The sequence below is a fragment of the Alosa sapidissima genome, chromosome 1, assembly GCF_018492685.1.
Source record: "Alosa sapidissima isolate fAloSap1 chromosome 1, fAloSap1.pri, whole genome shotgun sequence".
In the NCBI taxonomy this organism is placed as follows: domain Eukaryota; kingdom Metazoa; phylum Chordata; class Actinopteri; order Clupeiformes; family Clupeidae; genus Alosa; species Alosa sapidissima.
In genome coordinates, this window is record NC_055957.1 from 41,454,565 (window position 1) to 41,482,187 (window position 27,623).

A 27,623-nucleotide genomic window follows, 5' to 3' on the forward strand; every position below is an offset into this window, starting at 1 on the left:
CACATTGTCAATTACTAACACATTTTACAAAGTGAATTATAAAGGGATTCAGTAGTCAAGTATCATGTTATTACAATGTACAGTACATTGCATTTGTACATTACAATTACATAGACTAGAGAAAGCACACAGCTGCATACCATTTTTTTTATTGTTGGTAATTTCTTTTGTGTTGTGTTTTCTTTCAAATTTGACTTTACATTTTGTAACTTAAATGTTTGTAAACTAATTTAGAGCATGTTAATGGCATTATATGAAAGTTATTATGATAAAACAGAAATGCAACTGTAAAATTCAAATGTTTTAATATAATCTGCTATGTTACTAATAAAAAAAATCTAAGCACTGAAACTTAACCACAACGTCTTGTAAAAGTTAGACAAAGATCAATTATGGAGGTATTAGTAGCTGTTCAATAAGTCCAAGTCTTCAGCAGAAAATGAGGACACAGACTGGCGTTTTGAACTCTTGCTATTCACAACTGCCTTTTCATTCTCCATGGACCGTTTTCTTTTCATGCCTTTTTGTGCTGGCATGTCTGTTTTGCTGTCCGCATCCACAGCGATTTCTTCTTGCAGTGCAGGTCTGTAAAACTGCAGCCTCAATATCACATCATCTGATTTGTTGCATAGCACGGGAGTGGAATTCAGAGTCTCTCGCACAAACCTCTCCCTTCCATCTAGAAGAGATTCCATGGATTATTAACTACTAACTACATTATCTTTGTTCTGTAATTGCAGTCGAATGTAATACTTACAAAAATGAAGAGCATTTGTCCTTGGTTTAATATCTTTCTCTGGTAATTTAGCACCATTCACTTCCCACTGGTTTACAACCTATAAATGGAATAAATGAACACTCACAACATGCACACACAACAACTGTCTACCATCGTACACAACTTAATCCTTCCATAAAAAAAATTATCAGTTTGCAGAAAATAAATGTATACCTCCTGTGCCCAGCCCTCTGTTTTACAGCAGGAGTGATTAAACACTGCCACTGGAGTGTCCGAGGGAACCAGTCTCATCTTACTCCATAGGAGCTTATTCAAGGACATTCCTGGCTGAGAATGATCATGAATTATATGATGCTTTGAGGAATGTCCAACTGAATGCAAAATGACTGCAGTTTTTTTTTTTTTTTACCTTGATAAGCGTTTCTGACAGGTCAAGGCCTTGTAATTTCCGAAAGCAAGCCAAGTATCCTACTGCCCTTTCAGAGATAGGATTGTCTACACAGAGAGAAAGCAAATGATTTCACATAGATATAGTCTGTGCTCAGATGAAAACAGGCATCCAGCATCATTAAGCCCAATGGAGGAATTGTCTGGAAGTCACCTGAAAAACTTTAACATGCAACATCAACATGAAATCGGATGCCATAGTGGAGAACTGCGGCTACATGAAAGCAAATGTTGGAAGTTACTTACAGCTTACGTCCAGCAGTTTGAGATTTTGAAGCCCTCTCTTCATCACCCTAACTGGTGCTGTTAGTTTCTGAAGGCCAGGGTCTGACAAACAATTTGCTCCCAATGACAACTGGGAGAGACTACTGCAAAAAAAAAATATGAATAATGAAATAAAAATGAACTGCTTTGAATAAGAAATAGTCTCATACAGTATGTGGGAAAGATTATACCTGCCCAATTGATCAGATGTCAAATGTTCAAAGATTTCATGGCCATCTCCCAACTTGCATCCATGAAGGTCTAAGCACTGGAGGCTTTGAAATGTCTTGATTTCCTCCAACTTTTCAGACAGCAAAGAAAACCTTTAAAACAAAAAAAAGAGTATGGCGCATTAGGTCTCGAGCCTTTCGAATGTCCAACAGTATGCCAAAGGCCTAGAACAAGTGATACTACAACTAACCTACCTGTTTCTCAAACACAATGACCTAAGCACAAGATCCCCATAAGCTTCACAAAACACTTGCAGAGCCCTTAGACCAGTCTCCGAATTTGAGAATTTTTGCTTTTCTTCAGCAGCTGTAAATAGTCTGTCAGCCATTTGTTCAGGGAAACCAACTAGAGATTCAATGTGTTGGACATTATCAGCAATATAAAGCAAGCACGTATCAAATAAAGATTTTGCAGTATATCGCAAGCTGCCTTCACTGTTGTATGTGAAAACGAAGTGATCTTTCCTCTTAGAGGAAGAAGCAGTCACATTGTCTATACACAGTCGAACAGAAAAATCCTTCTCAAAGAGTCTTGTAGGTTTCCTTTTTACAGGTGGATATCCAGGCCATAGACTGTAAGATCCAGCCTCACGAGCATTGTTTACACAGTGCAGTTCACCTTTCTCTCTAACATAAATGGTCCCGTCGTGTACAACATCATCATTTGAATACATGTTAAAGTAGCCCAATGTAGCCTATAGGATGGAATAAAGTGCCGCGTTGAACTAAATCTGCATTAGCAGTGGATTATTAACATGTACATTATTGGAAAACCTTCCTTTGACTTCTCAGTTACAAACTACTCACTCGTCTGAAATTCAATTTGCACGAGTTTGGGTTTCTCGGGATGCAATCCCCGAAGACTACGTCAAAATAAAGGTTGCTTTGGGGAAACAATTATTTTTCCATTATGCATTATGAAAAACGCTTGACCAATTACATCCGCCATTGAGAACATACAGGCATGTTCAGTGTAAAAACACAATAAGGGGTTTCCTTTCCCTTGTAATTAAAAATAATAGTCTGTTAAACCCGAACCTTTATTCTGATAGATATGTAGGCCTATCGGATGCGACGTATATTGTTGTTAGCTGTCCTGCTGCTACTAGAGAGGATTGAGGTGGATTATTTGTCTATACATTTAGGTGGTTTAACTTACCATTAATTTCAACAAAACGGTGTCGCTTGTCATTATTGAATGGTTAACCAGTGTAAAAACTCGCATTATTAGCTGGGAATTTACTGTGTCATATTTGAACTCTGCTAGCTAATCATAACTTCCCTAGCATAACGTTAGCTGACAAAACTTTGATGTAGTTTCCAATTCCCTCTTGTAGCTATGGTTCCTGACAAACATCCTGGAAGGCATGTTTAGAGAAAGTACACACTTGCTTGAGATAGTTGTCTATGGTTCAGCAGTTCAACGGTGCAAGACATGTCATTATCATTAATAGGCTGTCGAGATTAGAAGCTAGCCTATCTATCTAACGTCATATCGTTTGTTTTCGAGCAGGAAAACAAACGACACTCATGTTTGTTGTACCAATCATGTGTAAAATAGTAGGTGTAACATGTCAAATAGGTAAGAAATAACGCTATTACTGTCATTTGCCCTTTTCCCAACAGTACCCGGCCATTTCTCCTTGGTGATCTAAATGGCGAACAATGATTTCTTGCTTCAATTTCAAGGTGAGTTCCTTAATTCACCTTTAGGTATGAATAATTAGACAGTGTGTACATATCCCATTTTCACTTCACTGATCTGACCTCTTGTTTCTTAGAATTTGATGAGGATGGAACCCTCCCTGGTAATACCAAGGATTCTACATCTGTGGACATGGATGGCATGGTGAAATCTCAAAAGCAAAACAAAACCACAGGATCTACTCCTTTTGGGGTGGAGAATGATGAACTTGACACAGATGATGACAAAGCAGAGGTGAGAAGAATGCAGACGAAAACGTTGAAATGTCAAAACACAGAGAGTGTGCGTGCCCCTTCTTAAAATATTTTGAAATGTGTTGTCTTTCAGCTGCTTTCCAGCGCAAAGTCTAAAAATGCACCATTCTGGACATTTGAATACTACCAAACATTTTTTGATGTGGACACACAAGAGGTAAGCTGTTCCATTCAGGCTTGTTCAAGAGTGTCGTCAAGGTTTGGCACAGCAATAGCTCACTTTCATATGCATGGATTCTTTACATTTACTATGGATTTTTACATTTACTGTGGATTTTCTGTAATCAGGTGAAGGAGAGAATATTTGGATCAGTACTGCCATGGCGGGGGAAAAACTTTGTCCGTCTACACATACGCAGTAATCCTGATCTTTATGGTGAGTGGATGTATTGGTTTAATTATTTATGGTTCATAACAGTATGTATACGTCTTAAAGGCTCATTCCTGTGCTTTTAGGACCCTTTTGGATTTGTGCTACCCTTGTGTTTGCCATTGCCATAAGTGGTAACATATCCACCTTTCTGAAGCACCATGGTAATCCACAGTATAAATATGTACCTGAGTTTCGTAAAGGTAAGTGTGAAGTGTCTTCAATAGCCTCTGGGTGCTGTGATGCTGTTTGCCAATGTGATCATGGTGCGTAACATCTGGTCACAACTTTTATATAAGTTATACCCAACTTTTATCCAAGTTGTAATTAGTTGTACATACTACGTAACTTAACATATCTCTTAACCCAGTGGTTATCAAAGTGTGGGGCAGGCCCCAGTGGAGAATAGACATGACAGGGTGGGGTGTGATGAAGAGGAGGATTTGTCTTCTTTTGTGCCTATCTTTATCAATGCCTTTATTTTTTGACAAAGAACATCATACATTCAAAATAAAATAGCCACAAACATAAGCAGGCCTACTTATCAATTAAAACAACACCAGATCAAGGGGACCGAGATGAAAAATGTAACTCTCTAGAAAGGTGGAACCACAATGTTAAAAAAATATTTTAAAGTTACCATTTTGCTGGGGTGATGGGGTCAGATGAGGCTTGAAAATTCCCCACCTCCAAAGTTTGTTGTATTGAAGCATAGGCCTACAGCTTTCTATATAAACCTTAAAAATGCATATATTTTTTATCCAGTTACCATGGCAGCCACAGCAATCTATACCTATGCCTGGCTTGTTCCATTGGCCCTCTGGGGTTTTCTCACATGGCGAAACAGCAAAGTGGTGAACTCTGTGACCTACACCTTTCTGGAGATCGTCTGTGTCTACGGTTATTCTCTGTCTATCTACATACCAGCTGTGGTGCGTATGACTAAAGCAATATTATGTAACAATTTTACCTAAACATAACTGCCTCAACATTTTTGATGGAGAATGGCGTCTGTCTTTGCAACCATGTGCTTGGAATGTCTGTAGATGTGCCTGGAATGTATGTAGCTTTAGGGAGCTGCAGATTAAAGGCTATAATTTTTTGTAATTCAGAGCCTTGTAGTACTATTTTTTAATGTGTTGGCCAATCTGACTCCTGGTTGGTATTACAGAATGATAAATTATGAATGGTATTTACTTTTGAACGGGTTTAATTATGTGGTGAGTCTACAAATATGTGAATATATGACATGTTCTAACTAAATTAGGTGCTGTGGATCATACCAAACGAAGGGGTCAGGTGGTTTTCCATTGTTGCGGCTCTCTGTCTCTCTGGATCAGTTCTAGTGATGACCTTTTGGCCTGCCATTCGAGATGACCACCACCGAGTCGCCATTGCAATTATCGTGACTATTGTGGCTCTACACGTCCTCCTAGCAGTGGGTTGCAAGGTAAAAAAGACAAAAAAGAGATTCAGACATATGGAGTTTTGACAAAAAAGAGATTCAGACATATGGAGTTTTGTAACAAAAACTCACATCTTTTGTTTCAATGTAGTATTGCTTTCATGTTGGTGCAATCTATCAAAATTAAGGTTTTTTTTCAAGGGCCCTATTTTGGCGATCAGAAACGGATGGTCAGAGGCGCAAAGTTTATAGACATTAAAAGCGTGGCCAGTCCACATTCACAAATGTAATGGTGTGATTTTGTGATCAAACACTGGGCGCAAAAGGGTTGTTCTTATGCCTTATGGCCTATCCCCGCTAGGCTGTCCTACATTGAAACCTATGACATTTTAATTAGAGACATGTTTGTAAAAAAGCTAACTTTACGCAGAAATGTCAGCTACGTTGTCTCAACAAGGAGCAAGGGGAGTGGAGGCCGTAGAATGCAGAGTTGGAAAAAATATGACAACAATTCACTGGCCTAGCATGAGGCACGAAAATATGTAGGCTATTTGGGCTCCGCTGTTCTGTATGTGCGACTAGTCTATTGTAGTAATGGAGAAAGAATCAAATAATCGTTTGTCACATACAACTAATTTATATTTATATTCATATTGTAACTGAGGCGACAAGGTTCAGATCAGTACATTTATTGGGTCAGGAGCGGGGAACACAGACAGGTCAAAACATCATTATAGAACACACAAGGCTCTAACACATGCACAATAGGCCTACACGAACGGGGTAGTCACATACAACACACAGGAATAAACACATGAGGTACAAACATTAACTGTAAAAAATAGGGTACAACCAAAGAAAGACTACACATGCTAACACACACCACAAGGTAAATGCAAATACAACTAGGCCTACTATAACCATTACACATTCACACATGGCATTATGTTCGATACAAAGAGTCAAACGTACCGACAATTTTTTTGCAGTTTAAACAGTTGTTAAGCTAAGCCTATACCTACAAAACATAGCCTAATAAATGCATGATGTCGATTGTCCTTTCAGTGACATTTCCACACTTTCTTCGAAGGGTGCACGCAACCTTAATCCCACTCCCTACTATGCAGCACACCTGGGACATAAATTACATATCGATCAAAATGAGAAGCTTGGAATGTTCTGGTGATTTTTTTCTAGGTGCAGATCACTCCTTCAACATCACCATCTTGCTCCCTTTGATGAACACATAGGCTAGTAATTAGGCTATCCAGTCGGGCAGTGGCAAAAAAATTGCTGTCAGCATGCAGTAGTGAATGTGGAGTGCGTGGTAGCCTCGCGTGCCTGGGTTTTCATTTTTAACTTGAATAATGACCAATTGAAATTTACACTATTGAAATTCAAACCTTCATTGTATATTGGATTATTTTTTCCACAAAATGCTTCAATATTTGTGTTTTATTTTTCTCTGAAAAGTACTGTTTTAGGTAAAGGTCTTAAAATCCGTTTTTTGATCACTGTTTCAACCTTGAAAATCAAATGAACAGAAGGTACACGGACCGACAGACACGCTCTTACGAGGGTTTTCTACGATTCATCTGACGATCGCTCGTTTGATTTTTCCGACTGTTTCCCGAACATGCTTGTAGCGTGAACGCGCGTGCACTGCTCTTAAAGGAAAATTCCGGAATTTAGCACTTTGAGACCCCTTTCTGGTGGTGAACTAGAGTGGTGGACACCGACATTTTGACGATTGGTCCTGTCTCGACCTTTCTGACTCGTTTTGAATCGCCTTTGACTAATCAGAGTGGCTGCCAGCAGGCATACTGTAGGCTACTCAAACATGTCCTAAAACAACCCATAACGTTCGTTTTCAAAACTGTGCAACTCACCGAGTGGTTAGTGGTGTTCGTTGATGTTTCAAAACAAGTAGCATAGCGAAATACAGTTTCTGTCGTGTTTTATTTGGCATTTTGTAAAATCTCATTGATTTCTGTTGGAAGACTCATTCATTGCACGTTGATATTACTGCGCCACCGTCTATGCTTCAGGTTCAAATATTGAGCGGTTGTGAATAGTTCCACAATAGCAAATAAGACGGCTGGAAATCATGCATTGTGCCGATATATTTGCTTTTAATAATCAACGAACACCACTAACCACTCGGTGAGTTGCACAGTTTTGAAAACGAATGTTAAGGGTTGTTTTAGGACATGTTTGAGTAGCCTACAGTATGCCTGTTTGCAGCCACTCTGAGAAGTCAAAGGCGATTCAAAACGAGTCAGAAAAGTCGAGACAGGACCAATCATCAAAATTTCAGTGTTCACCACTCTAGTTCATCCAAAACAAACCAGAAAAGCGACTCAAAGTGCTAAATACCGGAATTGTCCTTTAAGATGCTCTTAAGGGGAGCTGTCCACGTTAATAGTTCTGAAATATCCTAATTTGACGGTGATGTCAGGTGGCCTCATCATAGGCTATAGGCCTACCGTTTAAACTTCGGATCTACACATTAATTCACACCAATACAAAAATAGTAACACTTTGACATCTGCATGTAAGCATCCCAAGTAGGTTATATAAGAAAGTGAGGAAATGTGTAGGCTTAGATTTTGATGCAGTACAGACTAAACCACATGTTGCTTTCTCTGCTTTTTACCTCATAGGCCTAATAAAATATAGCCTTAACTTAGCAAAGATAATGGCAAACTATTCTGGCAACGTCTCGTTTCATAACTTGATTGCATTTTTGTCCGCTTTTAATCAGATTATTATGACCATTAAATGTAGGCTATGCTATTTAATTTGCACGCTAAAATCTGATTAATCACAGGTAAACACAATAAAGAATGGGAACGTACGTTGGATTATGTATTCTAAGTTGTAATTACGTTGTATGTCCTGTTGGTGACCTCAGTGAGAAGTACTGTTAAGATACTCTTAGCCGGTAACGAAAACTCTGGAGCACTCGTAGATCTACGAGTGTTTTCACAACGCTCTTAAGCTACGATGGTTTCGGGAAACAGTCGGCAAATCTTAAGACGTTCGTAAGAGGGAATTTACAACGCTCTTAGGCTTAAGATGCTTTTGGGGAACTGGGCCCAGGCTTTTCTTGGTCAGTGGTAATGATTTTTAGAGGGTGTAAGATAGCGATTTTTGGATCATGCGCCAGACCACACCCCTGGGCACAAGGTTTTTATAAAAGTGGAGCGCATGGCGAAAAATTGACACTTTATTGAGTGTATGATAAGAATAAGACTTGCGGTGCCTTACGCCGGGTGCACAATAGGGCCCTAAATGTCAAGGCCTGTCTTAAGTGACCACAATCACATAGCCCACTGAGGCCAGTTGGCTTGTTGTGGCCACACGATGCTTGCATTTTGGTGCTTAGAGCTTGTGCGTGAAAGGATTATCCCAGAGAGGTGTCAAATTACGCCTTCCGTGAAGACAGGCATACTGTTATAAGCAGAAACACTGACCGATATTGTTGACTGACGTGGAAATGGCCCAGTTTGTCTTCTACCTAGATTTAATGTGCTACTATCATGTCCATTTGGATATCAGATGTCAGTGATTAGATTGATTTAATTAGTGAGCTGTGTGTGGTGGTGAAGAAATAAAGTAAACCTTATATTATGTCTTCCCCCAGGCATATTTCTTTAGCACACGGGAGTATGACAACACTTCCATCTTGGGGCAGAATGAAGAAATCAAGACAATCCCAACTAAGACAACTTAAATGTCAAATTCTGCTTGAGGTAAAGAATTTAGGAGATTAAACTTGACTTCTCAGCTCCATAGCTCTTGCAACCTCTCTGAAATCCATCTTTTCCTCTTAAGACCGAGTTTTTCCTTTAACTTATTAAATTCATGTTAGTGTGACATCTAATATTACAGTTGATGATTTCCTTTTGTCTTTTGATGATGTTTAATTATCTTGGTGTCCTGACATGCTAACACTTGAGATGAGACTTCCTCGACATGATTTCTCCTTCCAAAGCAAGTGTTATTCTTCTTTAATTGCAGGTTCTCCAGTTGCCTTATTACTAAGAATCAGGTTGCCGTGGTGATGAAGTCATTGTCGTCTGGATTTCATGCATACTCAGTGTCCTTGTTGAGCTTTGCCTGAACAGCCATTATTTGAGTGCTGGTAAGACTCTGCATTTGAGTGGACATGGCTAACAAAAGCACTACATTCTCAACGGCATTACTCACAGCCTGGTTAGTTGTTACTGAACAACCTGGGTTACATCGGGATGTGTAATTTGTTGTGCACAGTTTGGTTTCAAAATATTTATGTGATTACTGAACTTGATGGGTTCCTGGAGTAGGATATTCCAATTCTGCCATTCATTCTTTTTAAATATGTATATTTTTAATGGGTAGGCCACTGTATTTATACTGTGAGCCAAAGTAAAAACAATTAATCTAGAGATTGGTTTAAATTGCAGATCATTGTAAATTAAAAATAAGCATGGGTTTGTAACTGGTTTGTCATTGTTTGGGTGTTATGGATCATATCCATATCATGGAAAACTTTAGAAGGTGAACTACTAATGTTAAGCCAAAATTATAAATGTGTCTGGGCGGGCAGTCTTTTCTCTGCCTCGATACTTTCACAATACAACAATTATAGTTGTATAGTGTTTTTTTTTTTTTTTTTTTTTTTAAAAGGTCTTTACTTTTTAAATCCCTAATTTTGAATAAAGATTTATTACCGTGTTACAAAGTTAATATTTATGTCCACTTGTGTCATTGATTATTACACAAAACTGAGGTTTATATGAGCTCATTTAGAATAAGGTGAAATTATGAATTATGTGCATTTCCACAGACCGCTTCCTTTGACACCTCTCTCTCTCTCCTACTGAAAGTGGCAGTCTTATATCTCTATAATGACAGAAACGGGTATTCCTAGAATTGAGCCCTAAGTTTCAATTTACAGTAAAAACATTCTCTGTAACAACATTCCATTCGTCAGTTTAGGCTTCAGTTTACAGTAAAAATAATCTAATAATCTTGTAACGACAATAACTTCACTGTAAGCTTATAGTGTCTAAATAAACCTGCCTAAACCAATGTAATTTTACTCCAGTACCCTTGCCTCTATAGGATGGCTTACAAATGTAAAGGAATGAATGTAACGGCATTATCTAGAGGGCCTAGTGAGTTGAGGTGTTTGTTCCTAGGACACCAGTCTGACTAATCTGGGTTGAAGGAATAAGACTAGATACAACGGCTTTATCGTCTGCATTGGACAGTGTGGCATAGTTTGGCTAAAATGCAAAACTACTGTTTCCAAGACACAGCATTCACAGTGTAGCCAGGACTGCCTAACTTTTGCAATTAAGAAAATAGAAAAATTGTGTCACTTGAAACTGTGTCAACTTTTGGTGCGCCCTAATTAATGGTCATCCTAGCCAAAGCTTAGAATTACACCTGTGCTGGCGCTCTGGTTGACAACCTCAGAAGAGGAATGTCAAATGCTGAAGTCACTGCTGCAGTTACTTTGTAACCGTTTTGTTGCAGAATACTCTACTGGAAAGGGTGACTTGTATTTGGACGTCAAGCTCACCTTCTGGAGTTGTCCCATGTTATACTATTATGTGCCTTTCAGGAGTTGTCTCGTGCCCTAATAATATGTGCTTGGCATGATTGAGGAATCGTACATTCTACAACTGTAGCCTACCATGTGGTCTATGCTGTCGTTTTGACATAAGACTGTGACACGATGGCATCAAACGGCAAAGTGGAAAAAGTCTCCAAGTACGAAACATTGAGACTTCTGGAAAAATGCAAGAAAGAAAGAGACGATGCGATACACCGGGAAAGCGTGATGAGAGAAAAGCTGAGACAGTACGATTCAAGAATGAGGTCAACAGAGACGCTGAAACAGAAATTGAAGACATTGACTTTGGATAATAAAGAATTGCGGAAACAGGTCAAGATTCTTCGAGCTGAAATTGGCTTGGAATCTAGCCCAAAGTTTCAGGGCAAAACCACACGGGATATAATAAATGACTTACATGAGAAGGACCGCGAATGCAATTCTTTAGTTGAGAAAGCAGGTAAACTAAGCTTGACAATAGATGAGCTTACATCAGAGTTGGCAAACACAGTGACTTCAAAAACGCTGTTAGAGGATCAGGTACAATCATTACAACAAAACTTGAAAGACATGACCAATAATCAGCGACGTTTGCTGAAACTATGGGAGGACAAGAAGGTTCAGCGTGAGCAGCTTACTCTACCCGCAATTCCCCAAAGACCTGGACAAAAAACATCAATGCACAAAGCGGTTCAAACCGACATGTCTATTAATTCTACACAGAAACTACCCACCAGTGCATTTGAAACAAAGACGTTCCGAAGAGAGACTGAGAGGATTGTCAAAGGACTTGATAAACGCAGTATAACCGCACTTTCAAATGGAAATCATCTACGCGAAAAGGCCGCATTAGTTCAACATGATACAAAGTAAAATTGAAAGTGGAAAAGGAGCCAACGTTAACTTTCCATTAATCATGGACTCTGTAACTTAGCCTTTTCCTTGCGACACTTTGAAGAAACTGCGTTTTTGAGACGATTATTTCGATGTATTTTTTACATCTTTTAATTTAACCTTGCCTTACAACTAATCCAATCCTAGAACGATTTTATTAACAATGTGTTAATTTAATTTATTTGGCTGAAGTTACATTTCATTCATGCAGCCGCGAGCAATCACCATTTATCTAGTCAAGTCCACTCCGCCAGCCTCTCCGATGTGTTTAGGTAGCTAGTCTGTATGAGCGAGCGAGGTTCATTTTTAAAAGCATCGTTAGGGCTTTATATAGATTTACAGTGTAACGTTGAATTCTGCTTATTTCTGTATATACCAAAAATGTGTGACACGGATATTATACTTATTTTAATAAAGTGATTTGTGTAATTATTCTAAATGTATGCGTCAGGCAGTGAATCAGACGGCTATTGTGAAGGGGCTTAGAGGTCCTTGGAATTCATGTGGCGCGATCTGGAAAAATTGACAAAAAATATTTGCTTGTCAGATAGCTAACGAATTTGTCCAAAGGTATACCGGGGACTTCATATGGACATGAACAATGTTTTCTTTAAAACACAGCTGTTGGTTTATTCGTAAGGTAAGTGTGTATTTACATTTAATGTTAATGTTTGAACTTCCTCGTTTGTTGTGAATTGGCTGCCGTGAACGTGAGGTTTTCAACGAAGGTAACGCTAGCGTTAAATGTATAAGTTAACAGACCTTGCACTCACTTCAGCGTTATGTAAAACAAAGCAATATTTCGCTATACGTATTGACATGACACCCAAAATGTGTCCTCTTTGTGGCCTGACGTCAAGTGGATTTAGTAACTAAATGTTGAACAACAAGAAGTGGATTTTTTTAACTAAATGTTGAACAAGCATGTTATGAATTTCATTATAACGTCTACGATAGATGATTGACGTTAACCTTTGCAGCTTTTGTTAGTTTAGCATAGATTACGTGTTTTATGGATAAAGATGCCTTTTAAAATCTTTAACCTAATGTTTTAATGGCAGTTGAAGTGCCTCAAAAACGGTTTATTGTAACGTTTAATGCGTGATAAGTCTCCAAGTTGCCTAGATGTGTTGCCTAGTTTACTTGCCATTAAAGTGACCTATATGTACAGCATCTGATCTGTAATACCTGAAATTTATAGGTGGTATGTTGGAGAGCTGTAGCCAGCATTGCTTGGTCTGTGCTGCTGTTGCCAGTCACCACAGCTATTTTTGTGTTCTTGAGTAGATTCAGTCTACTCCATCCGATTCAGTGGATATCGGGTAAGTACATGAGATGTGTATATTTCTATTTTGTATGCGTCACCCTTTTTCACTTTGTGCCCCCCCCCCAAATAATGTATATCTTTGTTATGCTAGATTCACTTGCTCTTCTGACTGCTTCAAGTACCATTTTCTCTATCGTTCTACTCTCTGGAGTTGTGTTGGTGATTGGGTTTTTCAACCTCGAATCTTACACAGGTAAGATGGATAGTTGAGGAAATGAAAGTGAGCATTTTACGATGCCATTTACTTCTTAATCAGGATGGATCTCACACAGATTTCCTCTGCTTTTGCAGTTGTCCCTTCCATCCCTTGCACAAGGATTGCCCTTCTGGGGAAGGTGCTCCACCCTCGGCAATGTATACACTCTGTTGTGCACGCAGCGGTGGGGATGCTGGTGTCTTGGTGTGCCGCTATCACCATTGGGGGCAGGTACCGAGCCTTGGGCTCCCCCTGCCTTCAGTCCGAGAGGTAAGACACTCACAGTAAGAGGGGATGGTTGAACTGTAATCATGCTGATTATTTTTATCCGAAATTCAAAATTCTTTTTAACAGCACTGATTTCTCTATGTATTCGAGTGTGTTGATATTTTATAGACACTCCCTGTATCTTTTCCTGTATTCACAGTAAAGATGCTGGCCAGATGTGTCTGAATGAGTACCATCTGCTCCTGTTGCTGTCTGGAGCCTTTATGGGATACAGCCACAGTCTCCTTGGGGTTGTACACAACATGAATTATGTGTCTTTCCCTGCCATACAGGTACACATCCATATTAAACAATCATACTTATTGGAATGAATCTGGTCAGAGTGACTACATTATACAGTTTGTGTTGCAGACACGAGTTAAATGCTATGTTTAGTACCGTGTTGAATGCCCCATTTGAAACTGATAGCTGCTGCCAGTTAAAATTGTTTGTTTGTTTGTTTGTTTGTTTGTTTGTCTGTTTTCCCCTAGCAATATAAATACCTGCGTTTCAAAGGCTCCCTGTCTCTTGTGGTGAAATGCAGTGCTGTGCAATCCATGTATGCACTTAGGAATTACTTAGTTCTATACTTCTTTTTTGGTAAGACAGTTTTAATTAATTTTTCCTGTCATGGTAAAAAACGATTTCATAATCGATCTATGCCATTAAAATTATCTCTCTTTTCTCAGGATATGCACCTAAAACGTGGATCTGCAGAACTCTCAATCTACAGGAAGATGGGTATGTGTTAAACATATATTATATTGTACATATATTTAGTCATTTGTGCGTGTGTGTGTGTGTGTGTGTTGCTTTACCTACTACTATCAAATATAAAAGTTCGTAAGGTAAGTTATTTGCATTTAATATTAATGTTTGAACTTCCTCGTTTGTTGTGAATTGGCTGACGTGAATGTGAGGTGTTCAACGAAGGTAACGCTAACGTTATAAGTTAACAGACCTTGCACTCACTTCAGCGTTATGTAAAACAAAGCAATATTTCGCTATATGGATTGACATGACACCCAAAATGTGCGCATCGTGCCTAACAACGCCCCTTAGCTGTTGTAGAATCAGTGTAACCTCTCGGGGCTTATTGCTCAAATAACTGATTGGTTGCTTTTGCAGCACATAGCCCCCCAGTACTAATGCCAGTGCTTTATTTTTCCCCTCTGTGCATGACCGCTATTGATTCTTCAGCTCCATTGTTTTTCTGGTGCAGGTCTCTTCACGCTCTGGACACTCTGGCTGGACTGCTGGACTTTTCTTTGCTGTACCATCTGTGGATTGCTGGGACATTCCTGCTGCTAACCTGGTACATCACCGTCCTGCTCTTCAGGATCTATGTCTCAGAGGTATTGGACATTTCAAGTAAAAACTTAAATAAGACTAGACTAGACTTTAAATAGACTATAGAAAAAAATATATCTTCTTTTAAAGGTTATGATTATAAGCTCCTTATGTTTTTATTATGTTTTTCCACGCCTCCCAAGATGCACAGTTTTCCAGTCCAGCCTTCGTTTGCGGAGGAAGCTGATGGCTGTCTGCCCAAAGTCTTACTCTGCAAAGAGCCAGCCATCATGAAGGTAATGAGACCCATATCGGATATTGTTTTATGTATATTATTTCCAGTAATTGTTACTGCATTGTTACTGATTGTGTGTGTGTGTGTGTGTGTGTGTGTGTGTGTGTGTGTGTGTGTTTCAGTTCTTAGCCTTGCAAGACCTGGCTCTTCTGTCCCAGCACTCAGTCATGAGGAGGCTGGAGGTGTTCAGTCTTAGTCAGCCAGGTGTGTGGTCAGCTTAGCTGAGATAGCATTCAAGCTCCTGTTATTCACATATTCAAAAACATGGACAGGACATAGAAAGTAACCAATATACAGGAGACATACTGAAAAACTTACTTTAAGGTACCTAGGGCTCCAAACACACATGCACAGAGCAAAATTGTGTTTGTATTAGGGCTGTCAATCGATTAAAAAAATTAATCGAATTAATTACATACTCTGTGATTAATTAATCTAAATTAATCGCATATATATTTTTTGCTGTGACAGTATTTTAAATATTTAAATTCAAATGAATCATTGAATAATCAGCATTAGTGACATTAAAGTTCAAAAACTCTTTTATTATTATTTTCACTGTTCAAATAATGGCCATAATAATCTATGATATGACCTAATATGCTGAGGAAATCAATTCAAAAGTTTTTTTTCACATACAAGGCATTTCAGGCCACAGATATAACCTAAAATAAATGAACACCGTTTTTTAAAAGTAAATGTTCCAATTTAATGATCTAGGCAGCACATTTTCTTCTCTCTCCTTTATTTTACAGTCTAATGGTTACTGACTAGAATGTCTCGGGGTCAAAGGTCACACGGAATCAATTAATCTGCTTTTTTTTTTTTTTTTTTTTTTAAACAGTTATTTTTTCTCAAATTAATTAATCAAAATGAATCAGTTATTTTGACAGCCCTAGTTTGTATTGAAATGAATGAAGCAAAACCTTTGCTGACCCTGCTGTGGTACACCCTATGGTTTTCCAGGTGGCCACCCTCACAACTGGAATGCCATCAGTAAAGAGTGCCTGTCTCTGCTGACTGAGCTGACTCAGAGGCTGGTGGCTCACCACGATGCAGTAGCCTCCAATGGCCGTGCCAAGTCCCAGTCCAGCAGCAGCACCGAGACCAAGTCTGGATCGTGGGGCTCAGGTATAGAGTTTAGTGACTGCCATTTAGGTCGTGTATGAGTTTAGTTCGTTTTGTAATTGTACATCTTTTTCAATTAAGGTGTGTGGAGAAAATCAAGTCCTCTTCTTACTACTAAATTAGGGATTATTGTCTTCCATCTGGGTGCGGTGGTTACATTGTAAGCCTAACCTAACACCAGCAGCATTAGTATTGAGATGTTCAAGATGAGCAAGTTTGTATGTAAACCCTGCCGGTTGAAAAAGCTAGGCTGGCTATTCCGGCCTTGTGCTTGTATGTAAACCCTACAGGTTGCAGGAGCTGGACTGGCTATTCCTGCAGGTTGAAAGAGCTAGACTGGCTATTCCTGCCATGCGCAGCTTGTTCACTCTCTGCTCTGACTTGCAGTGTCATCGGGGGCCACGGACCTTCCGAAGACGCCTCTTCCCAGCCACATCCTGAAGACCCCGGGCTCCGTGTTCCTGCGCTCCTCCGTGGGGACGCTGCACAGCCCCCTGACTGCCCCCTTCACCCCCGACCTGGACAGCCCCTTTTCTTCCCCTTCCATCCGGCGTCTGACCGCGCCCCAGGAGCCCAGCTCACCCTGGTTCGGCACCGTGCAGAGCCCCCATGTCATGAGGGGTCCCAAGCTCTGGAGCGCCTCAACAGGTCAGTTACAGCCCGGCAAATACCTTTGGACCATTTCTTAACTTTTAAGAATAAATACCTGTCCTGAGCTCACTACTGCACTCTATTACTCTGTACAGAGAGATTCATTATTAGTCAAATTGCTTATCTTAGACTAGCTGTCTTCCTCCTGCATTGATTGATTTACCAATTGATGGATTGTTTGTTTGTTTCTTTCTTTCTTTCTCAGATTCTCAGAGTAATGGCAGCACCACTGCCAGTCCTGCTCCTGCTGCTGCTCCTGGCCCCAGTCCCCCTCCAGCCGATCACAAACCCAGTTTCCTCTCCCAGTGGCTTCAGAACCGCAAGGAACAGGTACTATGCCCAGACTCCTCAGCACTCACCCCCATACATAAATAAATACATACATACATACATACATACATATGCTACACACCTCAGCTGATCAGCTGTACGTTTGCTTTAATTTTGTTTCTTCCGCTTTTGAAATTGTCCCGTTCAGGTGAAAGGTTTCATGGCAAAGAGGGTGCTGGTTATGTATTTATTTACCAAGGTAAGGTTGGGTAGGTTGCATGTGTGTGCACCCTGGGAACAGGACGGGGTGGTGGAGGCACACACATTCAGTTTTGCATGCTCCACTGCCCATAGCTCCGATGAATGGAATCCATGCACTACTGTCGTCGTCCATATACGATCGTCTCCGTTTATCCCGACTGGTTTCAGTGTGTTTGCATGCGGGGGATTGGTGTGGAGTAGATTAATGCTCAGAGGGTGCGTTCGTTTGATCCTGTCGTGTCTGTGTTTTACCGAACTGTTTGATGTGTAGAAATAGAATGTGGTGCAAACCCCTAGAGCTCTAGGTTTGTGCCAGAACTAAAAATGACCTATAAAATGCCAAATAATTTGTACCTTATCCCATATCCATTTTTTTTTGCCAAAGTTGAGGCACAGTAATTGATAGGGGCTGTTGTTTAATTATACCTGTCAACAACCGCTTGAACATTTGAATGCTGGCATGAATTTAGGGCCTTTAATGCAGTTCATTATTACTGGTACTCTAATCAATAATTAATAATAATCTCACATCATTAGTTTCTAGACCTCTGTTCACCTGGCTTCTTAATGGCACCTTTCCCCTAAGGGTGATGGTGGTGTTTTTGTTTTTTCTGGGTTAGCCTATTTCTGAGCTAGATTTGTATTCCCTCAATATTTTTGCAGTCCAATGCAATGGTTTTGCTTTCCCATTTAAACCTAAGCGCTGCAGGACTATAAAAACTATTACAAGGTAATGCAAAACTATTGTGTGGGAACACAAATCTATTGTTAGGGGATGAGGGGGCATTGTGAGGGAATGCAAACGCATAGTGGGTGAATGCTAATACTAGAAGAGCTGTTGCTAAAAGATCACCACCGCAACTCTTCGAGGGCACAATCACCTGAATCATTAAACTTCTTAAACATGAGTAAGTTATAACAGATTTTAATAGCAACAGATTTTTTAGAATCTTTGAAAATGCCCTTTTTCACCTCAAATCATGGCTTTACTGTATCTTATGTTTTTTTTTTTTCTCTCCATTTGTTTGTTTTGCAGCTTCCAGAGGCAACGAGCCAAGCTTTGTTTGCCGACAGCCAAGCTCACATTTGGGCTTTAGAAGGTTTGAGGGGCCATTTGTAACTTGATCACATAGTTTATCTTCCTCAGCGTTGGTTTAAATGAAAAGTAAGACTTGAGTGATAGCGTTGGGTTCACGTTTGGAGTAATTTGAAACGGCTTGAAGGTCCTGCCCTGTCAACCAGCATGGAAAAACTGCCAGGGTTCGCAAATAGTGTGTGGACTTTTTCACAATGAGCCTGTCAGCGTATTTATGTCCACTGGGATTTTGGGGTATTCATTTTGGTGGAATTCTGCCAATTTGTTGGTTGGTTATTGTGTATTGTGTTGATCTTCTAATGTCAGGGTTGTCCCACCTGGTGGTGGCGTCCTATTCAGAGGATCGCTTCGGGGTTGTGCAGACTACACTACCAAGTATTCTTAGCACCATGCTGGTGCTGCAAGAGGTAAGGGTCTGAAGCATTACCTTCTATTGGCATTTAAACATTAAAACAGCAGGACTCCACATCAGCAGGTGGAAGGAGTTTCCAGGCTACAGGGTTCCCAGGGGTCATGGAAAACCTGGAGAAGTCATGCCATTGTAAAATCCCATTCTCCAGGCCTGGAGAAATTATGGATTTCTGCAAATTCATTGAAAGTTTTAAAAAAGTCATGAAATTTAATTTAGTCATACCAGGGACGTAGGTATGAGCTGGCATACATGCCACAGAAGTTCTTCATAGATATAGAATGGTGGAGGAGAAAACACCTTTTTTCCATTCTTGTTGTTTAACCTTTTACTACAAGCTTCACGAAATTCTGTCTTGGTTTAGTGATTAATGTAGGGCAAAATCCCTACAGATTTTATGTATGCATGCTTTATAGAGCCCAACCGATATGGGATTTTTAAAGACCAATACCGACCGTCCTCATTTTGAGGTAAACTCTCCTATGACTTATATTTCCATTTTGCTGCTCTGCCGCTCTTGCACTTTCTATAGCCGAAATTGAACCATTTTAACTTTGATAAAAATAGCTATAATTCAACTTTGCTGTAAATTATAGCAATTTTGCACTGAGCCCAGCAGCAAGCACAACACAAATCTTTGGGCCATTCACTTAACCCAGTGCAACCTAGCAGTGAGTGGAGTGCATGGCACCTCCTATATGTAAGCCCCTTATGTGCGACCACAGAGAATGCTTTGTTTTTTTTATCATTAATCGCTACTTATTAGCCTCATTTGCTCAAGGAGGGCACTCTACCTAGGTCCGGAAAGAGGGCTAGAATAGACAAACGATGGCTATTAGCTGACGCTATGGTTGTGGCTAACTACCTTAGCTACATGGTCAGAAAATTTATGGAATGACAGCCGAAAGAGAAAGTTATAGTGCTGTTAAGCTACTCAGTATAACCACATTTATGTTTCACAAATACACCAACAGTCAAGTAAGCCTCCCCACTCAACCCATGCTAACATTATTTTACTGTTGGACGTAACGTTAAGCTGAAAAGACAATGCTGGAAAATTAGATGAAGAATCCCTATTTGGCTTTCCTTTACTACATTTAAAATAATTATCGGTTATAAACACCGATACTGATAGATCCGCAAATAGCTAATATCGATACACCGATTTATCAATCAGGCTCAAATGCTTTAGTTTTGTGACGGTAACATTTCTCTTTGTTTTTGATGGCAATAAGCATTTTGGCCTATATCTCAGCTTCAACTGAGCAAAAACTTGTGGCTAAAGGCTACACAGAACAGTCTGAATATAGAGAATCCACACAATAGAGATCAACTAACTGTTCCTCTTGTTCACTGACTGTCCCGCTCACTGATTTCTTGTTTTTGTTTGTTTGTTTGTTTGTTTGTTTGTTTGTTTTTTAACTTTAGGCAGTGGACAGACACTTCAAGCTGCCCCACGCATCTAGCAAGCCTCTGAGGTCCACCTGCAGCATGGGAGAGTCCACCTACAAGACCCTGCGCTTTGCTATGAGGGCTGCACTCAAAACCGCCATATACAGGATAACCAACACCTTTGGGGAGCACTTACAGTAAGCCAAGTTGTCACAACAACGACCATATTTAGTACCACGTAGTTCTCAACCAACCAACTGTTGTAACCATTTGAAAAGTGTTTTTTTTTTTTTTTTTTTTTCTTTCAGTTTTTAGTGGTAAAATTTCATTGAACCGGTCCTAATTGTACTTCCTTTTTTGTAGTGCTGTGCAGATGTCCACTGATCACAGAAAAAGGCTGCAGCAGTTCCTCGAGTACAAAGAATAAGATGGACTCCATGGGATTCCCATGCCTATCTGTCTGGGACCTCTGTGCTTTGTGGCCACAACTATGTCTGTCTGTCTGTCTGTTTGCTGGCCCACACACAAATGTGGTTATCAATTTTGCACCGATGCATGGTATCAGTGAGAAGCACAGACAACTTGATGAATTACAAATCACACAGGAGGCTGTCTGAGTAGTCCTTTGCTCCTGCTGTGGGACACTGTACCCTCTGCCTTCACAGCTAATGAAACATTTAGGACTCACTGGTCAGCTAACTGGCAGCACAAGAAGACCCTCAATCATGAGCAAGAGACAGTTCCAACAAGAAGATTGGTTGCCCCCCCCCCCCCCCCCCCTTTTCATTTTCCTTTATTAGTATTTAATAAGAAAGGTGGAATGTACACATTAGACTGAAATGATGTGTCTCACATGTGTTTATGTACCTTTACATTCTCTTTGACATGCTTGTTGTGTAACCTGTTTGTTGAAGCCCGGGCTGTGTTTAATTTCATTTGATTAAGAATTAATCCACAGGTGAAGAGAGTGGTATTGTTTTGCCTGTTCTTGAAAACATCTTCCTTGTTAAGTGCCCTTCTTGTTCAGACCATAGACGTCACCAGAGGTCTTGTGTTTTCTCACCTGTTTCCTGAATGGTTGCTGGTTTTCATATATAAGGGGTTTGTGGTCTTTCACCCTTTAGTAAATGCAATCGGAGATCACACATTTGTGGCACATTATGAGTGAAAACTGCAGCTTGGAGGACACACTGTTTGTACATTTGAAGTTAATAAATAGCTTTGTACTTGTATAAAATGCACATTTGCAGCAATCTCCTACTATTATAACACAAATATTTTGTTAATTTGACCACTGTACTGATTCACATACCACGTACCCTTTGGCCATTTATTTACAGTGTGCGGTAGGGGTCGCTGTTGAAATATAAACCTAATTTGCTGTAGTCAGCACACGCTCAGGGAGCTGTCTCAAATGTATGCTCTAGTCTATCACACTGTCATAACCGTGAAAAGAAGTACAGTAGTCTACTTTTTTAAGTTGGTGTGCTGAAGAGGGATCATTGATGGCAGTGGACAACTTTTGGGATGTGTGTGCAGTCTGAAGAGATGCAACGCTGATAAGATTTAAATGTTGGCCTATGCATCGCTCTTCAGGGGGTTGAAAGTCATGTGCACAACATCGGTACATTTATGGTTAAGTGCTAGGAAGACAGTGAGGTAGCATAATGTCAGATACACTGTGTTAATTTATGGGGTCCACGTCTAGGCAATTTGAGCTTTAAAATCTGAAACACATCCCACCTTCGAAGGGGGAGGAGGTGGAGGTTTGGGAGATCCGACTGCACGCAAAGAGATGCACAAGACCGAGAAACATGGTGCAGTCTTTGCATTGGCATACAATCAACTTCATATGATTTTTCGGTAAGTGGCAATTCAACAGTTCAACAGAGTTGTTTCTTTGGAAAAACAAATATGTGCAATGGGCTACCTTTAAACTGTGCTTCGTGGTGTGTCATGTCCCAGTTTCTGATGTCTTGCTTTTTGAATGAAGAAAAGTTATAGCCTACACTAAATCCTGCCGTTGAGTTAAGTTTATAAATGAGCTATGTACGCTGGGAATGCCTCGTTCTGTGAATCGTAGGATGCTGCTTCATTTACTTGACTGATTTTGAAGTTATTTGCTGGGGGAAAAAAATCAGTTTACAGTTTGCTATATTGCGCAGATGTGGAAATTGTATTGCATGTGTAGCCTATCAGTTATTACGATGACATTGGTGCCTGAATTTTTGATGGTGAAAAAATGATTTCTAAAATGTGACTATGCTGCACTTGTCATTGAAATGGTCTCAACTTAAAAAGCCATACTGATTTATCGAAACTAAACATTGGAGCACCAAAAAGCATCATCTAGGCTTGTGGTAGCCTATGATGTTGATCCTGTTATTCAAAAAGCTTCTCGTTGCACGTGGGCTATGCATTTATGCTTGTCTAAAAATTAATGAGAGCATGCTTGATATAAAATGTATGTTTTGATAAATGTTGTCCCTAAGGTTTGCATAAATCCATCCCTGTAAGAGTAATAATGTAAGAGTAGTTCTATTCTGATAAGTGATTCTTTAGTAGAACGCAGCGCCCTTTCACTCGCTGGAATGGAAATCGTCACCAATGTTATTAGTCTAATTTATTGGCTTTATTATGAAGTCTTCCTAGGTCGTACAGTTTTTGCTTACAAATTTGAAAGGGGGAAATTCATTGTTCCCCAATGTCTTCCAGTTCCCCCATCAATTCCCAGGGCTGGAGAAGCATGTGAAAATGTTCAGTGTGGAATCTGGATTGTCTATCAATTCTAAATTCTTTTTACCAGCATTAGGTTATATTTCTGGCAGGGCATTCATTTTTCATGAAAGTGTCAGGCCATTCTCCATCAGTTTAAGAATATAATGGCTTGATCATATTTGGGGTCACCATAAAATGGATCTTCCGTCCTGATTCTGGTATCTGTCATACTTCAGGCTATTTTTACAGAACATTGCATTTCATTTAAGAAGATCAGCCTTGGGAAACAGAATTTTTCTCTGCTAAGGAACTGCCTGTGGAGAATGAGGAGGTCTCGCTCTCTTTCTCACGGTCTGTTTTAGATTGAGGGCTTCTCGCTGTTATAAAATTGGATGTATCTTTTGGCTGTTCATTTCATTCATGAAGCAAACTGCAACTCAAATGCCAGATGCCATGTTTTCACCTACTTCATTTATCAAGCTTTATGAGTATTAGGTCTATGTCAAGGATATATCATTGTAGTAAAATTTCATCACTTCATGTAGGTGTAGGCTACTATGACCTATTGCTTGCCCTCTCTACAGGTTCCATGGTAATCTCCCTGTGTCCTTAAACAACTTATTAAGATGTATTGAGGGTTTTCACCGATGTGACCACCTGGGCAGTATCCCGGATGCACGGGCATATTTGAGGCACCCGGTGTAAAGAACTGAACTGAGACAATGGAGTATTGTGCGCTTTGGATAGGCCCTACTTTAAATAAATGTAGCCATGTCTAAACAACAGAAAAGCTTATCAAAACACGTCCAAGATGCAAAGGCAGATAGGGAAGGAGTTGGACCACAAGAAAAGGTGTGACATTTCGAGAAATTATGGTTTATTGGCGGTGCAGATCCCTATGAGTTGACACCTGAATGAGGAATAACCGGGTTGTCATAGATCCAAGAAGAGGGAGCCAACTCGTAGGTATTTTACTCGTAGCACTAGTATGTTTTTCTGTCAATATTTGGAAGATGTTTGATTTAACTGTAAGTTATTTCTGAAAGAAAAGTTTTATTGAATTAACTCATTGTCGTGGCATGCCTGAAGTGTAGACATTATAGCATTAGCATAGAGAGGACAGAAGTCAGCATGAATGTTAAAGTCCTGAATTGAAACACCAAGCCTAATAACTAAAGAGCTATATATTTAAAAAGAATATATGCTTTGCCTTTGTCCTGTTAAAAATCCCCAAACTTGATAACTTGATCTAATTAGATTTTTTTGGTGGACAACATGGTATTTCACATGCATCAGTACCAAATTTTTATGATGAAAATCACATTTTTGCGAAAGCCCGTCCATATAGAGGTCAATTTGACATATTTCACTTTCTCAAGACATGCCTCTGCCGATATGTTGTGATATAAAGGTTTAAAGTTTACGATTTGATAAGCTTAATCATTGTAGGTCTTTAAGTGCACACCAAATTTTGTGAAATTTCATCAGTAGGGGGCTCTGCAATTGATACATTTCAATATCTGGTTGGACCCCGATGATCAATAAGGATTCATTTGTGGGATTAATCTATGATTCTATGATTTATGCCTGGATCTACGTGGCCCTTTTGACATGACACACTGTCACAACCATACACAGACTCAAATATAAACACAAATACACAAACACACACAACAACTCAAACTGCACGTTTACACTGCACACACACACTTACACAGGTATACACACCGACACATACACACACACACACACACACACACACACACACAGTGATGCATAATAACTACTACTTCATAATAATAGAATAGAATAATAGATGTATACTTGAGAAATGTGTATCAGATGTGCATTTGGGTTTCACCAAAGTATACTTTTTGCACACTTGTCTTAGTAAAGCAGTGTGCAAACATTCGTAGAAGCACAGGCATGCATTACCACACAGGCACATGTGGTACAGTTTGGTGCAGTTCCATGTAATTTTGTTATTTTGGTTTTCTGTTCAAGCTGTTTATACAGTGTATATTGCTGTAATTCATTCTCCAACAGTCACTGAGTTACCAAGATTGAGGTTTACAAACAACTGCAGGAGTAGGTAGGGCTTGATGTTGTGCTTTGCTGTGCTTTATTTTCTTCGAGGAGCAGGTGGCAACACATTGATAAATGATAAATATTCCAGGTAACAACAGTAAGATATTGGAACATCTGTCAGTTGTATTTGTTGAACCCGTTTCCAACTCATGTTGGCAGCTGTGTGATTTGTATTGGATATTAAAATAATGAAACATTTCACCTTTTGGTCTCTTCAAAAGAGAGGGTGACATTTGTTAGTATATGCACACTTTTGTTGGGAATGCTTAATACCACCTGATAAAATTCTTCAAAGAAACAATCCTCATGAATAGCCAAACACTGCAAATAGTTGTATATTGTAACAGTAAAATACCAAGAACAGTTTGTTCCATTGCAGTTTTTAAGGTTATCTGCATTCTGAGTAGTTCTGTAGTTCTGAGATATTAAGCTTCAGAGTTTTAAAATTCGACAAGTGGAACAAGCCTCTTTATACATACATAAATTATACATGCATACAACTTCAAGAAACATCTCAAACCTCACCTTATGAAGATCACAGATATGTCAATAACTCAATTTTGACTTATAATTCTGAAGGGGATGAGTTGTTGTTAAAGAAAAGATCAGATGGATACTCAGACTAATTGACGTGATGGACGAGCATCACATGGAGGGCAGTTGCATGAGAACTGGATGGCTTGGTTAGTATAGACCACTGTGCAACCACCACTGGTCTTAATTACTGAACACAATATCCATCCCTCCACCTCACACAGATAGAACAATTGTCCATTTGTCTATGCACTAGAATGGCAATGTGAATACATTTACTATAATTAAGATCAGAGCCAAAAAAAAAGCGATCTTAGTTACAGTTGAGCAAAGTCTCATGTCATGTTGTTTTCTTCTCAAAAATGTCTCTGAATGCAGTTAGTGTGCCACAATAGACATGGACACCCATGGCGTAGGCTGAATCTATGTAATTCCATCTTTTGTTCTAATTCAGCCAGAACATTCAGCTATTGTGGTTATGCATATTGATTTAAAAAACTCAGCAAATTCCATTTCTCTCTCATTCTTACTCACTCTCACTCACTCTCTCTCTCTCCTCAGTTTTAGGCCAGGGTCTTTGATATCGCTTTTTCTGTATTAAACCCAACAGACTGCCAGCTGTGCTGCACAGTATACTGGTTATAACACACCGACCATACTTGCCGTTTTATTGCATCTACAGTGCACCCATTTGTGTGAACCTGCATATTTTTCTTCAGTTTTGCAATACTCGCTCATGCTTCAAACCCCTGATGGTTGACAATGTTCCCAAGGCCTCACAAAGCAGGCTATAATAATGATTCTAAGCCTGCCTGTGAAGGCCTCTCGTAAACTGTCCAGTTATGGAGGTGAGGGCTGAGAAGTCCTGAGCTCTGCCTGGGTTTGGTGTCGTGCTCTGGGCCGCCTGAGCAGCAGATGATCCCTCTGTCTGGTGGTTTGGATTGGGCCACTGTCATTTCAGTGGTATTTCCTGCCATCTGTACTCTCTGCAGAGCCTGCACACAGATTTGCACTTGCGCTTGTAAATGTTAGGATCTGGAGGCACTGCGCTGTGGCTGCCTGCAGCTCTCCTCTGGTGATGACGGGGTTAGTCAGGTCCTGTGAAATGTGTTACTTCTGATGACCAAGAGTCTGACACATGCTGAGCTGTTTTAACCTTCAAGGACTTTATCTACGCATCCCTTTGGGGTATTGTGCATGTGACCAATCTAGATGGACAGACCTGCAGTGAAGACGTAAGCATGGTCTGGAAATATGTGTGTACGTGGGAGTTTTCCTGAAGAGTACCGTCATCCCAAGAAGGCTTGTGTTGTGGCTCTAATTTAAATGGCGGGCTAAGTGCAAGGCAAAATCTATTCGCTGCTTTAATGCCTTGAGCAATATTCTAAGCACCAACATCAGTAGGTCAGATCAATGTTCCCACACACTACACGCTAGCTATAACTCATGTGCAAGACACCATTGACATTACATTTTGCCCGTCATTTAAATGATGCCATGAAGGTGAAGGCGTGTGCCTGATGTCATGGTGTGTAAACCGGAGTGTAATCAGGCATAAGAAAAGCTACTAATGTGCTTTTGATTTTACTAAAAAAATAAACAAAATGTTTTTCCACCTCACTATAGTTAGATTAACATACAAGATGATGATTGAACCTCAAAGTTGCCATATTGCTTGTGGTTTAAATGTGCCTAGTGTTTGTTAAAGAGTTTCTCCACTAAGTGCCGTATGACACTAAAAGACTTGGCGGCACGTCTACTGTGGATCGTTGTTTTAGCTGTTAGTTA

At 39.8% G+C, this 27,623-nt stretch overlaps 5 protein-coding genes across 11 annotated transcripts in view; 4 read left to right on the forward strand and 1 right to left on the reverse strand.

Annotated features, from left to right (window-relative positions):
• Nucleotides 1–210: 210 nt before the first annotated feature.
• lrrc42 (leucine rich repeat containing 42) lies at nt 211–3,406 on the reverse strand. Of its 3 annotated transcripts, none has more exons than XM_042088374.1 (7): nt 1,876–2,517; nt 1,642–1,773; nt 1,433–1,551; nt 1,149–1,234; nt 953–1,066; nt 758–836; nt 211–679 (listed from the first exon to the last, which is right to left on the reverse strand). In XM_042088374.1, the coding sequence occupies exons 1-7, from the start codon at nt 2,352–2,354 to the stop codon at nt 402–404; spliced, it is 1,287 nt and encodes a 428-aa protein (XP_041944308.1). In that variant the 5' UTR covers nt 2,355–2,517; the 3' UTR covers nt 211–401. The 3 variants fall into 3 exon arrangements, with proteins under 3 accessions (XP_041944308.1, XP_041944306.1, XP_041944310.1); XM_042088372.1 differs by having other exon boundaries at nt 213–679; nt 1,433–1,554; XM_042088376.1 differs by lacking the exon at nt 1,876–2,517 and adding an exon at nt 3,283–3,406 and having other exon boundaries at nt 214–679; nt 1,433–1,554.
• On the forward strand, nt 2,745–10,145 carry yipf1 (Yip1 domain family, member 1). Of its 2 annotated transcripts, none has more exons than XM_042088502.1 (10): nt 2,745–2,825; nt 3,307–3,369; nt 3,462–3,619; nt 3,713–3,796; nt 3,928–4,015; nt 4,096–4,212; nt 4,775–4,941; nt 5,277–5,459; nt 9,061–9,169; nt 9,438–10,145. In XM_042088502.1, exons 2-9 carry the CDS (start codon nt 3,336–3,338, stop codon nt 9,148–9,150), a joined length of 921 nt encoding a protein of 306 aa, XP_041944436.1. In that variant the 5' UTR covers nt 2,745–2,825; nt 3,307–3,335; the 3' UTR covers nt 9,151–9,169; nt 9,438–10,145. The 2 variants fall into 2 exon arrangements, with proteins under 2 accessions (XP_041944436.1, XP_041944443.1); XM_042088509.1 differs by having other exon boundaries at nt 2,766–2,800.
• A 997-nt stretch (nt 10,146–11,142) lies between these two features.
• On the forward strand, nt 11,143–12,247 carry zgc:113691 (uncharacterized protein LOC503529 homolog). Its single transcript, XM_042084753.1, has one exon. It carries the CDS (start codon nt 11,143–11,145, stop codon nt 11,890–11,892), a length of 750 nt encoding a protein of 249 aa, XP_041940687.1. The 3' UTR covers nt 11,893–12,247.
• Nucleotides 12,248–12,419: 172 nt separating this feature from the next.
• On the forward strand, nt 12,420–21,736 carry ndc1 (NDC1 transmembrane nucleoporin). Of its 2 annotated transcripts, XM_042088200.1 has the most exons (18): nt 12,420–12,553; nt 13,115–13,235; nt 13,332–13,433; nt 13,532–13,706; nt 13,864–13,996; nt 14,195–14,303; nt 14,393–14,444; nt 14,926–15,058; nt 15,197–15,289; nt 15,411–15,492; nt 16,255–16,419; nt 16,804–17,064; nt 17,273–17,397; nt 17,546–17,596; nt 18,635–18,698; nt 19,001–19,101; nt 20,532–20,692; nt 20,859–21,736. In XM_042088200.1, the coding sequence occupies exons 1-18, from the start codon at nt 12,515–12,517 to the stop codon at nt 20,920–20,922; spliced, it is 2,031 nt and encodes a 676-aa protein (XP_041944134.1). In that variant the 5' UTR covers nt 12,420–12,514; the 3' UTR covers nt 20,923–21,736. The 2 variants fall into 2 exon arrangements, with proteins under 2 accessions (XP_041944134.1, XP_041944143.1); XM_042088209.1 differs by lacking the exon at nt 17,546–17,596.
• Nucleotides 21,737–21,814: 78 nt separating this feature from the next.
• LOC121706431 (zinc finger protein GLIS1) overlaps nt 21,815–27,623 on the forward strand; it is a 32,358-nt gene continuing 26,549 nt past the window's right edge. For all 3 annotated transcript variants that reach the window (XM_042088178.1, XM_042088186.1, XM_042088191.1), the window contains exon 1: nt 21,815–22,358. The gene's annotated coding sequence lies outside the window, so the exon portion shown is untranslated. The remainder of the gene's footprint in view (nt 22,359–27,623) is intronic.